At 48.5% G+C, this 13,745-nt stretch overlaps 1 protein-coding gene across 1 annotated transcript in view; it reads right to left on the bottom strand.

The window, feature by feature from the left end:
• LOC138246014 (unconventional myosin-XVB-like) overlaps window positions 1-13,745 on the bottom strand; it is a 794,810-nt gene that overhangs the window by 164,503 nt on the left and 616,562 nt on the right. The window contains exon 36 of the mRNA XM_069200161.1: window positions 893-970. Within this exon, the coding sequence (XP_069056262.1) occupies window positions 893-970 (78 nt within the window). The remainder of the gene's footprint in view (window positions 1-892; window positions 971-13,745) is intronic.

Raw genomic sequence — 13,745 nt, 5'->3', positions numbered from 1 at the left:
TCTACTACTCATGATATCATATCACATTGTTCCTTGCAGATGTAATTTCACTCCATAGTGTGTCTGCATGGGTTACATATCTACACACATCTGTAGTGTACGCACTCTTGCCTGCAAGCGTCATAATTAGTTGTACTGCAGGTGTCATTTAAAAATAAAGATGTCAACTCTCCAGACACCTGTAAATCCCGCATCCAGACACTGTGATGTCATGCATGGAGTCATGATGTATTATCTCATTACATCTTCTGCCCTCTAACATTTCTCACCTATAAGATGATACTCGTAAAGCCCAGGTGGGAAATCTCTATATATTCACTGCCCTCCAGCCTCCATGATCCCGTAATGACAAGTGAGATCTCCTTAGTACCAACTGCTGGATATCTCCTGTCTCATAATGTCACTGGACACCTGCTGCTCTCTTATCTCCTTTATCCCAGAATATCACTCTTGGAGCCTACTGACACTTGCTGTCCTCCCACCCCACGATATCAATCAGTCTACAGGTGTTTGATTGATTGATTGATTGATTGTTTCCATTTACCTATATACACCCCATCATGCCTGGAGATTTGAGATCTTTAATTTTCAATTACACCTGCAGCTCGGGGACATTTTGTCACACTAACTGCCCTGTAAGGTCACTGACTCTATTATCTCAGCCATGTAGGCCCAGGGAAAGATCCATTGACACCCATGTGCCTCTGACCTCACTATCTCAATGAGGTCACTGATGCAGTTCTGGTGTGAGATGCCCTGGCGACTATAATCTTCTGTCACCAGTGAACCCATGTCTGTTTTGGAAATCAATTGACATATCTTCTTAAACCTCCACCACTTTTCATTCCCTGATTACCTCATTCTGTATTCAAATGCTGTCTCTGTGACATACCGTGAAGGTTTTTATTTTTGTGGCGAATTGCAGTTCACCAGGCAGGGCTATCTCCAAACGGCGTGAGGTCCGTCCCTTCTGCAAGACATGAGCAGAGCAGGGTTGAACAATAACACACTACAGATTACACTAACACAATAGAATACATTGACTACATTAAGAAAACATATGAAGCCACAACTTACAAGGTTATTAAATTAACACCACCTGGAATATAAATAAGACTTGTCTTTTCCTCCCTTCTGTATGGGTGTCTACTAATCACCACTATTGCACCAGCATCAGGCACTGAAAGAGTCTATAAATATACTGATTCCTGGTAAACCGATCATAACCCCAAGTTCCACAAGAGATGGTATGTCAGATCACTAACTTCACAGAGGCAGAAAGAAAAACAACAAATGGTGTACCACAAATAAGCAATTGTAGAAAAACATGAACACAACATTCACTAATACTACAAAGATCCAACAGAAAACACTGACTAACCCACAAAACGTACAGGCAGGACATAAAGAACATGGATGCAGGGCACAATGGCTATAGACACTGCGGGTTTGATTCACCAAAGTAAACTTACGCTTTTGTGTAAGCTTATCATTGTTTGCAATTCACAAAGGAATTTACGAGTAGTATCTTCAGCAGCTGCTCGCTGGGGCTACAGGGGGTGGGGCAGGTTGGCACGCACGCTGGGGGTGCGGGGGAGGGCAAGAGGGTAAAGAATTTTTAATAACAAAAAATAATAATAATAAACTTACCTCTGGCCTGCTTCTCGCGGCACCGCTCTTCTCTTCCGTCCTGCAGGCAGTCACAGGCTCCCAGGCAGGAAGTTCCCAGGCAGACTGGGAGCCTGTGCAGGCTCTCTCCAGCCCACAGCCTTCTGGACATGTATGTTTGGCCGTCCCGCGATGGACAGCCAAACATACATGCGCAGTGAGGGGAGTGATCCTCCGCCTACACAGAGAAGCCGCCACTGAGTATTTTTACGAGTGAGAAGCCTCCGCACATAAAAAAATACTATCTTTTTATGAGTGGAGACTCCGCACTTGTAAATACAATACTTGTAAATCCCTTTGTGAATAGCAAACAATCGTAAACTTACACAAAAGTGTACGTTTATCTTTGTGAATCAGGCTCACAGTGCCTCTGCGCCCTCAGAGAACTAACACAACACAGACAGGAGCAAATGTCACACAGATGCAAAGCAGTAACAACACAAACAGAGCACAAGTGAGGGACAAAACAACAAAGCCAAGGCACACAAAGCATTAAGTGAACACAAACAGATAAAAACGCGCGCAGATCACTAACTAGACAGATGAATATGCTACCTACTTTTTGCATTGTTTATTGCTAATGGATACTCTATCTTTCTCAAGATACATTATCTGAGAAATATGACCAGATCCATGACTGTATCTTGAAATTTTAAAAACTCCAACCTGAACTTTGTGAGGCCAAAACAACACATGCATCCTATCTAGTCATTAGTTTCTCCTTATTTCTATTTGCCACAAAAATCAGGATAAAAACAGGGGACTGAAGAAATAATACCTACCTCAGTATCGAGATAAACTGGGAGGGTGATGATTAATATAAGCGAATCAGTATCCATGATAAGACGACTGACAGTGAGTAAATAGGACATTCATGCTGCATATTCTGCATCTTAGAAAGACTTCAACAAGAGTGCACACCGGGGGGGGGGGGGCAGTGTTCTTATGGTAAAAACGGTCTAACTACACTTTGACTAATATTTGCATTATTCCTCGACTCCCAGTTCAGACACAGATTTCTTTTGCAGATGAAGGGTAATTCATTTCTAAGAGGGCTCACCTGTATCTAAAAACATGGTGTTGAACCGCTTGGCCAACTGCAGGATCGTACAGGACTGTAGAATCCAGGCAACAGTGTTGAGTACACTGTCGAGTATGGCTGTTCTCCCGGACTGCTACGTCTGCTATGGACACTCCAGTGAGCAAAGCTGTTGACTTACCTCCTTGCGCTTCTGCCCCCGTTGTGCCCCTCTGGTTGCTGTGCCCCGATTGTAACTTGTGCCATAATTGTATTTTGTGCCTGTTTTTACTGTTTTGTGCCTTGCTTTTTTCCCTGGTTTTCGCCCCTTGGGCGCTCCCCCTTGCCGCTGCCTCCCTGCGGCCCGCCCCCTTCGCGCCCCCATTGGCCGCTCCCTCCCGCCTCCCAGCTGCTCCTCCCTCCCCCCTCCCTTCTTAATGGCTGGCGCTGCGCGTCGCGAGTGAGCGACCTCTGACCTGCCTTAGGTCTAGAGCTCGCCCCCCACGTCCGCAGCACCAGCCTGCTGTCTCCTGCCCCTGACCCCCACCCACGCTGCTGCTCGCGTGTTCGAGGCCCTCCTCCACCTGCAGGCATCCTCCTGCGCCTCATCCCTGGTGTCTAGTGGGCTCTAGTAAGCTTCACTTGACCCGTGTGCCGCTTTTCGCCGTCCTGTAAGTGTTTTTCAAATTTTCAGCTCCTTGCGCTTCTGCGCCCGTTGTGCCCCTCTGATTGCTGTACCCCGATTGTAACTTGTGCCATAATTGTATTTTGTGCCTGTTTTTACTGTTTTGTGCCTTGCTTTTTTCCCTGGTTTTCGCCACTTGGGCGCCCCCCCTTGCCGATCTCCCCTTGCCGCTGCCTCCCTGCGGCCCCGCCCCCCTCGCGCCCCCATTCGCCGCTCCCTCCCGCCTCCCGCCTCCCAGCTGCTACTCCCTCCCCCCTCCCTTCTTAATGGCTGGCGCTGCGCGTCTGCGCCGGAGGCAAGCCCGTCTGCGCCCGTCCGCGCCTGGACCGCGCCCAGCGCCACCCCCCCTGGTCCGCACGCCCCCGCACCCCCAGCCTTCGCTACTCGCCAGCGAACTCCTCGCCCTCAACCCTGGCTCCTCCACAGAATGCTTCCAGGCCACCCCGAAGCACACCAAAGGACCTTTTTCCTGCCGCACCTGCAACTTCACCTGCAACAGAACAACGAAGCCAGCAACAACCAACACAAACCACCTGCACTGCATCCTCCTCAACACACGCTCCGCACGAAAGCACGCCATTGAGCTCTGGGACCTGCTCGACACTGCCGCCCCAGACGTAGCCTTCCTAACCGAAACCTGGGGGAACGACTCCTCGGCCCCAGACATCGCCATCGCCATCCCTGACGGCTACAAGATCACCAGAAGAGATCACACCAACGGAATCGGCGGAGGAATAGCCATCGCCCACAAATCTACCTTCAAGATCCACATGCACACGGACGACACCCTCAAGTCAGCCGAACACCTCCACTTCCAGATTCACACGGACCCCAACACTACCCTCAGAGGAACCCTCATATACCGTCCTCCAGGATCAAGAGCCCCCTTCATCTCCGACCTCGCAAGCACCCACGCCCTCGCCTCTTCAGACTACATCCTCCTGGGAGACCTTAACTTCCACCTGGAGAACAACAATGACGCCAACACCGCATCACTGACCACCAACCTCTCCAACCTCGGACTCCGTCAACTGGTCAACACACCCACCCACATCGCCGGCCACACCCTTGACCCACTCTTCACTGCAAGCAACCACATCTCATTCAGCCACACCTCCGAACTCCACTGGACCGACCACCACTGCGTCCACTTCACGTTCAAGAAAAACACCGAACACCACCGCACCCCTCTACCGCCTCACCGCCGCTGGGGAAAAGTCACCGAAGATCAACTAGCCAGCACCCTCCCCAAAAACCCACCACCCGACCCCACCGACCCGGACTCCGCCGCTATCAACCTCCAACAATGGATCCTCAACTGCGCCAACATCCTAGCACCACTCAAGAGACCCACCGTCAACCAAGAAAAGAAAAAACCAGCCTGGTTCACAGATGAACTGACCACCTCCAAACGCACCTGCCAGAAACTCAAGAAGAAATGGATCCTCAAGCGCACACCCGACAACCTTGCTACCCTCAAGGAAGCCAACCGCGAACACCACCAACTGATCCGACTCGCCAAACGCTCCCACTTCACAGAACGCCTTAACAACAACGCTCACGACTGCAAGGAACTCTTCTGCATCGTGAAGGAACTCTCCAACCCCAACGCCAACGTCAACGACGTCCCTCCATCCCAGAAACTCTGCGACGACCTCTCCACCTTCTTCTACCAGAAAATCGCAGCCATCCACGACAGCTTCAACACCACACCTCCGCCAGACCCCACCCCCAACAACTCCTCCCACGCCGACCGCATCACCACCTGGACCCAAGTAGACGACGCTAAAACCCTAAAGACCATGAACTCCATCCACTCAGGATCTCCCTCTGACCCCTGCCCACATCACGTTTTCAACAAAGCCGACATCACCATCGCCCCCAAACTCCGCAAGATCATCAACCTTTCCTTCAACACCGCTACCTTCCCGGACAGCTGGAAGCACGCAGAAATCCAACCCCTCCTCAAGAAACCTAAGGCTGACCTCAACGACCTCAAAAACTTCTGACCGATCTCCCTCCTCCCTTTCCCAGCGAAAGTCATCGAGAAGATCGTCAATGCACAGCTCTCCCACTACCTCGAAGACAACTCCATCCTAGACCCTTCCCAATCCGGTTTCAGACGCAACCACAGCACAGAGACTGCACTCCTCGCCGCCACAGATGACATCAGACAACAAATGGACAACGGCGAAACCTCAGCCCTCATCCTCCTAGACCTCTCCGCTGCCTTCGACACGGTCTGCCACCGCACCCTACTAAATCGCCTCCACGAAGCCGGTATCCAAGACAAAGCCCTCAACTGGATCTCCTCTTTTCTCTCCGGCAGAACCCAGAGAGTCCGACTCTCACCCTTCCGCTCCGAAGCCACCAACCTCATCTGCGGCGTCCCCCAAGGCTGCTCACTAAGCCCAACGCTGTTCAACATCTACATGGCCCCCCTCGCACAACTGGCCCACCAGCACAACCTCAGCATCCTCTCCTATGCCGACGACACCCAGCTCATCCTCTCCCTGACCAAAGATCCTCTCACCGCCAAAGCCAACCTCCACGAGGGACTGAAATCCATCGCCGAATGGATGAGCAACAGCCGCCTGAAACTGAACTCCGACAAGACGGAAGTCCTCATCCTTGGTCGCACCCCCTCGGCCTGGAACGACTCTTGGTGGCCCACCGCCCTGGGCCCCCCACCCACCCCAGCCAGCCACGCACGAAACCTCGGCTTCATCCTCGACTCTGCTCTCACCATGTCCAAACAGGTCAACGCTGTCTCCTCTTCCTGTTTTAACACCCTCCGCATGCTCCAGAGGATCTTCAAGTGGATTCCAACAGGAACCAGAAAGATGGTGACCCAAGCCCTCGTCAGTAGCAGACTTGACTACGGCAACGCACTCTACACAGGCATCCCAACAAAAGACATCAAACGACTCCAACGCATCCAGAACGCATCCGCCCGCCTGATCCTCGACATACCCCGCCGATGTCACATCTCCCACCACCTGAAGGACCTCCACTGGCTCCCCGTGGACAAAAGGATCACCTTTAAACTCCTCACCCACGCACACAAGGCACTACACGACACCGGACCCACCTACCTGAACACCAGACTCAACTTCTACGTTCCCTCACGCCAACTACGCTCTGCCAACCTTGCCCTCGCCATCGTCCCCCGAATCCAGCGAAAGACCGCTGGCGGCAGATCCTTCTCCCACCTCGCCGCCAAGACCTGGAACTCACTCCCGACCTCACTACACCAGACCCAGGACCTCCTCACCTTCAGGAGACTCCTCAAGACATGGCTCTTCGAACGATAGCAGCGACACCCCCTCTCCCCCCAAGTGCCTCGAATCCCTAACGGGTACATAGCGCGCTTTATAAATTTAATGATTGATTGATTGATTGACTTAGATATACTTCTAGTTGAAACCCTTCCTTGCAAAGGATAACCACCCAGCCCACGGCAGGATACACAGGTGCAGACACCCAGCTAGCAATGGTCTGCTTCAAAAGAGATTGTCCTTTTCTAGGAGGATCATAACCTATGAGCAGTTGATCAGATTTTCCAAATTTGCTCGTTTTGTCTAACATTTCATGCATCGTCTAACAAGTAAAGTATTTTTCCATTACAGTGCTGGAATTTCTGAAGAATGTTTTAAGGATTACCAGCTTGTTTAAGTGGAAATATAATGGTACTTTAGGCATCAATTATGGGTTAGTTCTTAAGATGACTATAGTCACAAAATTGTAGATAAAGTTCTTGTATTGTAGAAGCCTTAATTTCTCCTACTCTTTTTGTGGAGGTTAACTGCTTTATTCATCGGCTCAAAAGGACTTTTCATAAGCTGAACAAATACAGTATCAAGTTCCGAAGAAATATGCAGGTGTGCTCTTCTGTAATGTGAGATAGCAGTCAGATGCACCAGTGTGACTTAGAACTGAGCTGGCAATTGTAGAAGATACAGACGAATATGATGCAAAGGAGAAGAATTGGGCTTAGATTTTGTTGAGTATACAAAATACAAAAGTATTTCCACTAAGCTTTATAGGATGTATTTGTTGAAACTGCCCTGGCTTGAGCCAGAATTTCTCTGCATTCATCTGGACGTGTTAAGCAATAAATCACAATGTATTCAGGAGCCATGCAGATAAACTTAGAGATGCTGGATCTGGGTGCAGTACTTAGTCCTTGTTGCAAGAAAGCAGGTTTGACAGAGGTGGCAACAGTATCTGTGACTGCTGTGATAGGAGAAGAAGCTCTATGAACAAGAACTGTCTTGGCTACCATGAGGCAATTAGTATTAGTAAAAATAGTGCCCTCTTCATCTTGTTTATGACTTTTGGGATCATGAGACTAGGGGGTGGGGGAAAGGGAAGGCAAAGTTCCTTGACCAGGCTATCAAAAAACATTCCCCCAACGACCTTAGAAGGATATGCCTGCTAACATAATAGCGGCATCTGTTGTCTGATTTGCAGCAAAGAGGTTTAAGGTTTTGCCTTAAAGTTGCAAAATCGCGTTCAGTTGAGCTTAATGAAGTTTCTTCTAATGGCATTCCTCCTATGTTCTGCTAAAAGTGTCTGCCTATGCATTATCTTTCCCAGTACATGCACAGCTGTTAACTAAATATGGTGCCTGACTGCTGCTTTGGACGGGGAAGAGTTTGAGTGCCTCCTTGTTTGTTTATATAGTACATCAAAGTTGTATTGTCTGTGCGGATCAATACAGAACTCCCTTTTAAGGAAGAATTGCAACCTAGAACGATGGGTCTCATTTCCACAATATTGATATAAAGATGAGGATTGTGTGTTGACCGTAGTCTGCTTACTGCTAACACCTGTAGATGTGCTCCCCAGCTGCCTAGGAAAACATCTGTTGCCATCATGAAGCAGAATATTGTTGAAGGAAGATTGGTGGTATTAACAATAACATAGTGGTCGACAAGATAATCGCTGTAGACAGTATTGATGACCATGTTGTCAAAGTCGCTGTCATTTTTGTAGGCACTGCTGACAACGAAGTGAAGTGTTTCTTCATATGTGTTCTAGTCAATGGTGATCCCATCAACATCTTTGTCTACAGTAGCATTGTCAATCGCCCTGATGACTAAGGCCTTGATGACGATGCACTTTAGTCCAACACCTAAGGGAATTTTATTTATGGTGTCAGTGGCTCCAACACAAACTTAGCTCTAGCTGGTTTATCAATCATAATTATCTCCTAAGATAAAGGACTGTCTACCTTTTCCTTCCTTTGATCCTTTTTAGGAGGTTCTTTTGAAGTAGATCGTGATCTTTCAGATTTTGAAGGTTCAGAGTATTTCTCATCCGAATGCGGCCTCTCATTATGGTTTTTATGCCTTTTTGAGGCATCAACTGATTGTTCCCCTTGTCTGGATTTTGATTATTGTAGCCCAATTAAAAGCCTTCTCTTTCCTTGAAAATTTCAGTTGAACAGTGCACTTTATTGTTACACGCACTACCGTTATGGGTAGGATAGAAAAAATAAATACCATCTTTGTAAGGGTCCTTCGTATGAAGCCTCCTTTTGCCACAAGCCCCTTAAGGCCTAAAAAAATATATATCTTTTTTTAGATTACCAGACACTGTCAGAATTATTATCAGGTGGTAAATCCACATCTGTGTGGAGACTCTTCCTAAAACCCAAAATTGAAAATGACCATTTATCTGTGAGGAAAATTCATTGAGCTCAGGGGTCTCCCTTCACAAATAATGTGCAAGAAATCTGAAGGATGGTGGCCTCTCAGGGTGAGGTCTTCAAACTAATTGTATCTGATTGGTTGAAGTTTGGTTCTTCTTTTAATGATATGACTAGGTTACTTTAAAGTTTTTGTTACAACCTTAAGGGTATGTTTTGTATTGAACTTCTGTTTTTAGGTTACTTCAGTACTCCCAGCTTGGCGACAGTGCTGGTTCAACCATGCAACTCAATAAAAGTTCCCATTTTGGAGAAGAAAATAAGTTATTACTTACCAGTAACTGCAGTTATCCGGTATTAATATCTTTCATAGATTTTCACGCTTGAATCATTACCCATTGTCGAAGTGGGATTACCGAGGACCCATAATAAAGCAGCATGCAAGAGCCATAAAGCTATAATAGGCTATAATGGCAGTAGGCCATTAGTTTAATAGCATATGTATGTGCTTTTAAAAAAAGGGCCAAACCTGAACCATGACCAATCAGGTTCCTGCACCCCCTAGAATACTCCCAGATTTTCAAGCACAAGTGGAAACCACATCCTTAATTGTAAGGGGAGCCTCTCAGGGGAGGAGGGTGAGCGGACCACGTTGAGATGCCATTCCGGGGGAGTTGCTCGCACAAGAGCGAAGGTTCTGAACACCCACTTCATGAACTGTTTAATGAGTTTTGTAGAGCACAGAGATGTAGTTTGTGTGCAGAAATGTAAACTTTTATTGATGCATGAACAAGACCTGACTTGACTAGTGAAAGAAGATAAGGTATGATCTGTTCGGGAGAGGCTTTAGATGAGTGCAAGTTATTCTAATGGCACCAAGACCAGAATCTTTTCCACTTCAGCATGTAAGTATTGTTCGTACTCTCCGCCTGTGTTCTGAATAATATATCTCTGCATTTCGGATTAATGGTTATGTTTTGGAACTCACAGAACTAAGGAGCCTTGCATGCAACTGGAGAGAGACTGACTCTGGGTGTAGGATTCGGCCCTGGTTCTTCATATGAAGCATTGGCTTTTTCGGAAGACAAATGGGCTTGGTCACAGACAGGATAATCAGCTCCATAAACCAGTGTTGTGTGGGCCACTTGGGGGCTATCAGGATGAGTCGACAGTGCTACAATTTAATCTTGCTGAGAAACATGGGAAGTAATGGGAAGGGGGAAAAAGTGTATGCATAAATTCCGGACCATCGCAATGAAAGGGAATTCCCCCACAATCCTGGGAGCGGGCACTGACTGGTGTAAAACTGGACCAGCACAGAGGATCCTGTTATTCGTGGCAGAAACTTGTAGCGAGAGGACTATCACTTTTAGTTCCAGGTGATTGATGTGCATTAGCTTTTTATGCCTGGACCATTTCCTTTAGATCTGCAGGTCCTGTAAATGGCCGCTCCAACCCTCTAGGGAAGCATGATGATGAACTCTGGAATTGGAGTCAGGAACATCAGGCCTTGAGAGATATGATCTATGCACGACCACCATGCTAGCGTTTCCACCATCCTTCCAACAGGAGCCTTCTGTAACTCATCTTGTAATGGTCTCATCTTTAGTCATGCTAGTGGCCCTAGATTTATTGCAGAAGAGATCATTCCCAGAAGCGACTTGAATAGTCTTACAGAAACAGACTTTATTTGGAGATCTGTATAGCCAGACTGGATAGTATTTGCTGTCTGTCTTCTGACAAGTAAGCTTTGCTCTCAATTGTGTTGATGTTGGCACCCAGGAAGGTTATCCTTTGAGTTGGCATGGTTGAGAATTTTGGTTAGTTTACAGTGAGGCCTAGTCTGCGAAATAGTAAAAGGCAGGCCCTGGTGGCTTGAGATGCTTGTTGCGGTGATGAGGCTTTCAGCAGCCAATTGTCAAGGTAGGAAAATACTTGATGACCTTGTCTGCGAAGTGTAGCCGCCACTGGAGCAAGACACTTCATGAAAGTTCAGGGGTTGACTTTAGTTCAAAAGGAAGAACTTTGAACTGATAATGGATACCATCTGTAGAAAAGTCACTCTTTTTGCATGGTTACCCTCACTGTTTGCCTGTTATGTCTGCTCAGACTGTTTCCATTGGGACCCTGCTAACCAGAACCCCTGTGATTGTGCTCTCTCCTCTAAATTCGGTTGCCTTGGTACCCTTTATAACCCACAATTGACATACTGGTGTACCCCTGTAAGACCCTATTACATGGTACTTAGGTACCCAGGGCACTGCTACACCAGGGGTCGCCCATGGGCTGCAGCATGTATTATGCCACCCAGGGGAGCCCAGGTAAACTGTGTCTGCAGGTCTGCCATTTGCAGCCTGTGTAAAAAGGTACATGCACCCTTTCACTACCGGTCACTACACCAGGTCACTGTAAGCTACCCCTATGATAAGCCCTTCCAACCCAAAGGGCAGGGTGCAGGTTCCTGTGTGTGAGGACACCCCTGCATGAGCAGAGATGCCTGTACGAACTCCAGTTCCAATGCACTGGACTTTGTAAGTGTGGGGAAGCCATTTTATCAGTGTACTAGTAATAGGTCTTTTAAATGTAGTCCAGCTACATAATGGTAACTCCGAACCTAGGCATACTTGGTGTCAAACATGTCAGAATCATACCCCAATACAAATGCCAGTATTGATGGCATGATTCCATGCACTCTGGGGACTCCTTACAGCACCCCCCAGTATTGCTCCTACCAGTCTTCCAGGGTTTGCGAGCAGCCCACGCTGCTGCAGTCCCTCAGACAGGTTTCTGCCCTCCTGCTGCTTGACCAGCTCAAGCAGGGGGAAGCAGAACAAAGGATTTCCTGTGGGAGAGGGGATGCAACACCCTCTCCTTTGGAAATAGCTGTTACTGGGCTGGGGAGGGGTAGCCTCCCCGTGCCACCAGACTGCTCTCTGTCCTTGCATAATCCGGTTTGCACAAGTCCTGGGACCCCTGGTCCATGCTCTGACACACAATTGCACAAAGGAAAGGGAAATTACGACTCCCCTGTTCATCACCACCCCAGGGGTGGTGCCCAGAGCTCCTCCAGGTGGTCAATTGAGTCTGCCATCTTGGAAACAAGATGTGCAGAGGCACCTGGAAGCATCTGGTTGGTCAGGAAAGGTAACTGACATCAGTGACCCCCTCTGATAGTTGTTCACCCTGCAGTGTGACCACGCCCCGCTGTTAGGGCTATTTAGGGACTCCCTCGCAGGTGGGTCCCCAGATTCAGCATGCAAGACTCCACCAGGACTCCTCTGCATTGACCTCTTCTGCTGTTGGCCACCAGAACCGCTGCTGGACGTCTCAGAAACAAAACAAGACTGCAACCCCCGAGACGACCTTGCCTTGCAACATTGTTTCTCAAGCTCCTTCCAGCAATTGCAATATTTCTACAGCTGTGCATCCTCTGTGGTCAGCAAGACTTCAGCTGCACCAATGAAGCAAGAAGGAATCTCCCTTGTAGTGAAGGAGTCACTCCCCTGCATCCGCAGGAACCTAAGGCAACGATGTCCGGTTATTGGGACCTACTCTCGGCTGGAACTGCGTGGATTCCCCAACACAGGTGGTGGTTCTGAGCGGTCCTCCTGGTCTTCTCTGCCTTCTTTCCAACTTGGGAGACAATGAGCCCCTACCTCTCCTTGCAGGATAGAATCCCTGCGCACCAACACTCTTGCAGCAACCAAGGATTGTTGACTCCTGCTCCAAGGGAGCTTCAGGCTCCTAGTAGCCCCGGCCTCCAGCACTTCATCCTTGCAAGGACAGTCTCTGCTCTGCTGCTCCAGCTACGTGGGACTCCTTTCCAGGTGTGCTAACTTGACCTCACTGCAACTTACTGTGCCTGCTGCCAGTTGGTTGCCTGTGGGGGTTACGACTGCTTCTGCTAGCTCTTCTGACAGCTGAGGGTCAGCCCGGACTCCCCTCCAAGGGTTGGGTCCCCTGCACCTTTCTGGTCCTCTTCAGCTCTGCAAATCCTTTTCTGTCCAGATTTGCACTTGCAAAAACTTGTTGGTGGTCTTCCTGACCACTGACCCACCTGTGACCCGGCAACTGGGACAGCTTCTGCATTACTTCAAGGACTCCTCTGCAGCTCCTGGACTCCACAGCTGACCTTCATCTTTCACCGTTGGCCTGGATCTTCTCCCACAGAAGGGTGGGAATTGCCTCCTGTCCCACTTGAACTGGACTCTGTCCCCTCTGTCTCCTGGGTTGACTGTACTCTGTCCCCTTCTTTTGCAGGTCCTCTTCATTCGGAGTGCACCAGTGGGTTCCACTGGACTGGTCCTGTTCTTGCACACTTCCTTTTCCAAGTCCCCCTGTTAGTCTATGGGAAGCCCACGTAACTTCGTAACTTACCTCTGCTCTCCTGGTCGCTGGGGGTCATCTAGGTACTCACCTCGTGGGGTTCCACATTCTCCCAGCTCCCTACTAACTACTCCACATCCTTGGATGGGGGACCTAACTTTGCATTCCACTATTTTAGTATATGGATTGACCCCCCCACCAAACAGGCCCCTAGCTATGTTCTGCTATTTCTTACCAATGCTTGTTGTTTTTCTCTGCTAATTCCTAGTACTTACCGTGTATATATAGTATATGCTCCAGTTGGGGGTCTGGCTATAGTAATCTAGTTCAGTGTTACTGTAATAAAGTACCTTTATTTTTGCAACACTCTGTAGTTCCTTTCATGTGAGATAAAT

The sequence above is a fragment of the Pleurodeles waltl genome, chromosome 7 (genome assembly GCF_031143425.1).
Source record: "Pleurodeles waltl isolate 20211129_DDA chromosome 7, aPleWal1.hap1.20221129, whole genome shotgun sequence".
Taxonomy (NCBI): domain Eukaryota; kingdom Metazoa; phylum Chordata; class Amphibia; order Caudata; family Salamandridae; genus Pleurodeles; species Pleurodeles waltl.
This window is presented reverse-complemented; position numbering and strand designations above follow the sequence as displayed.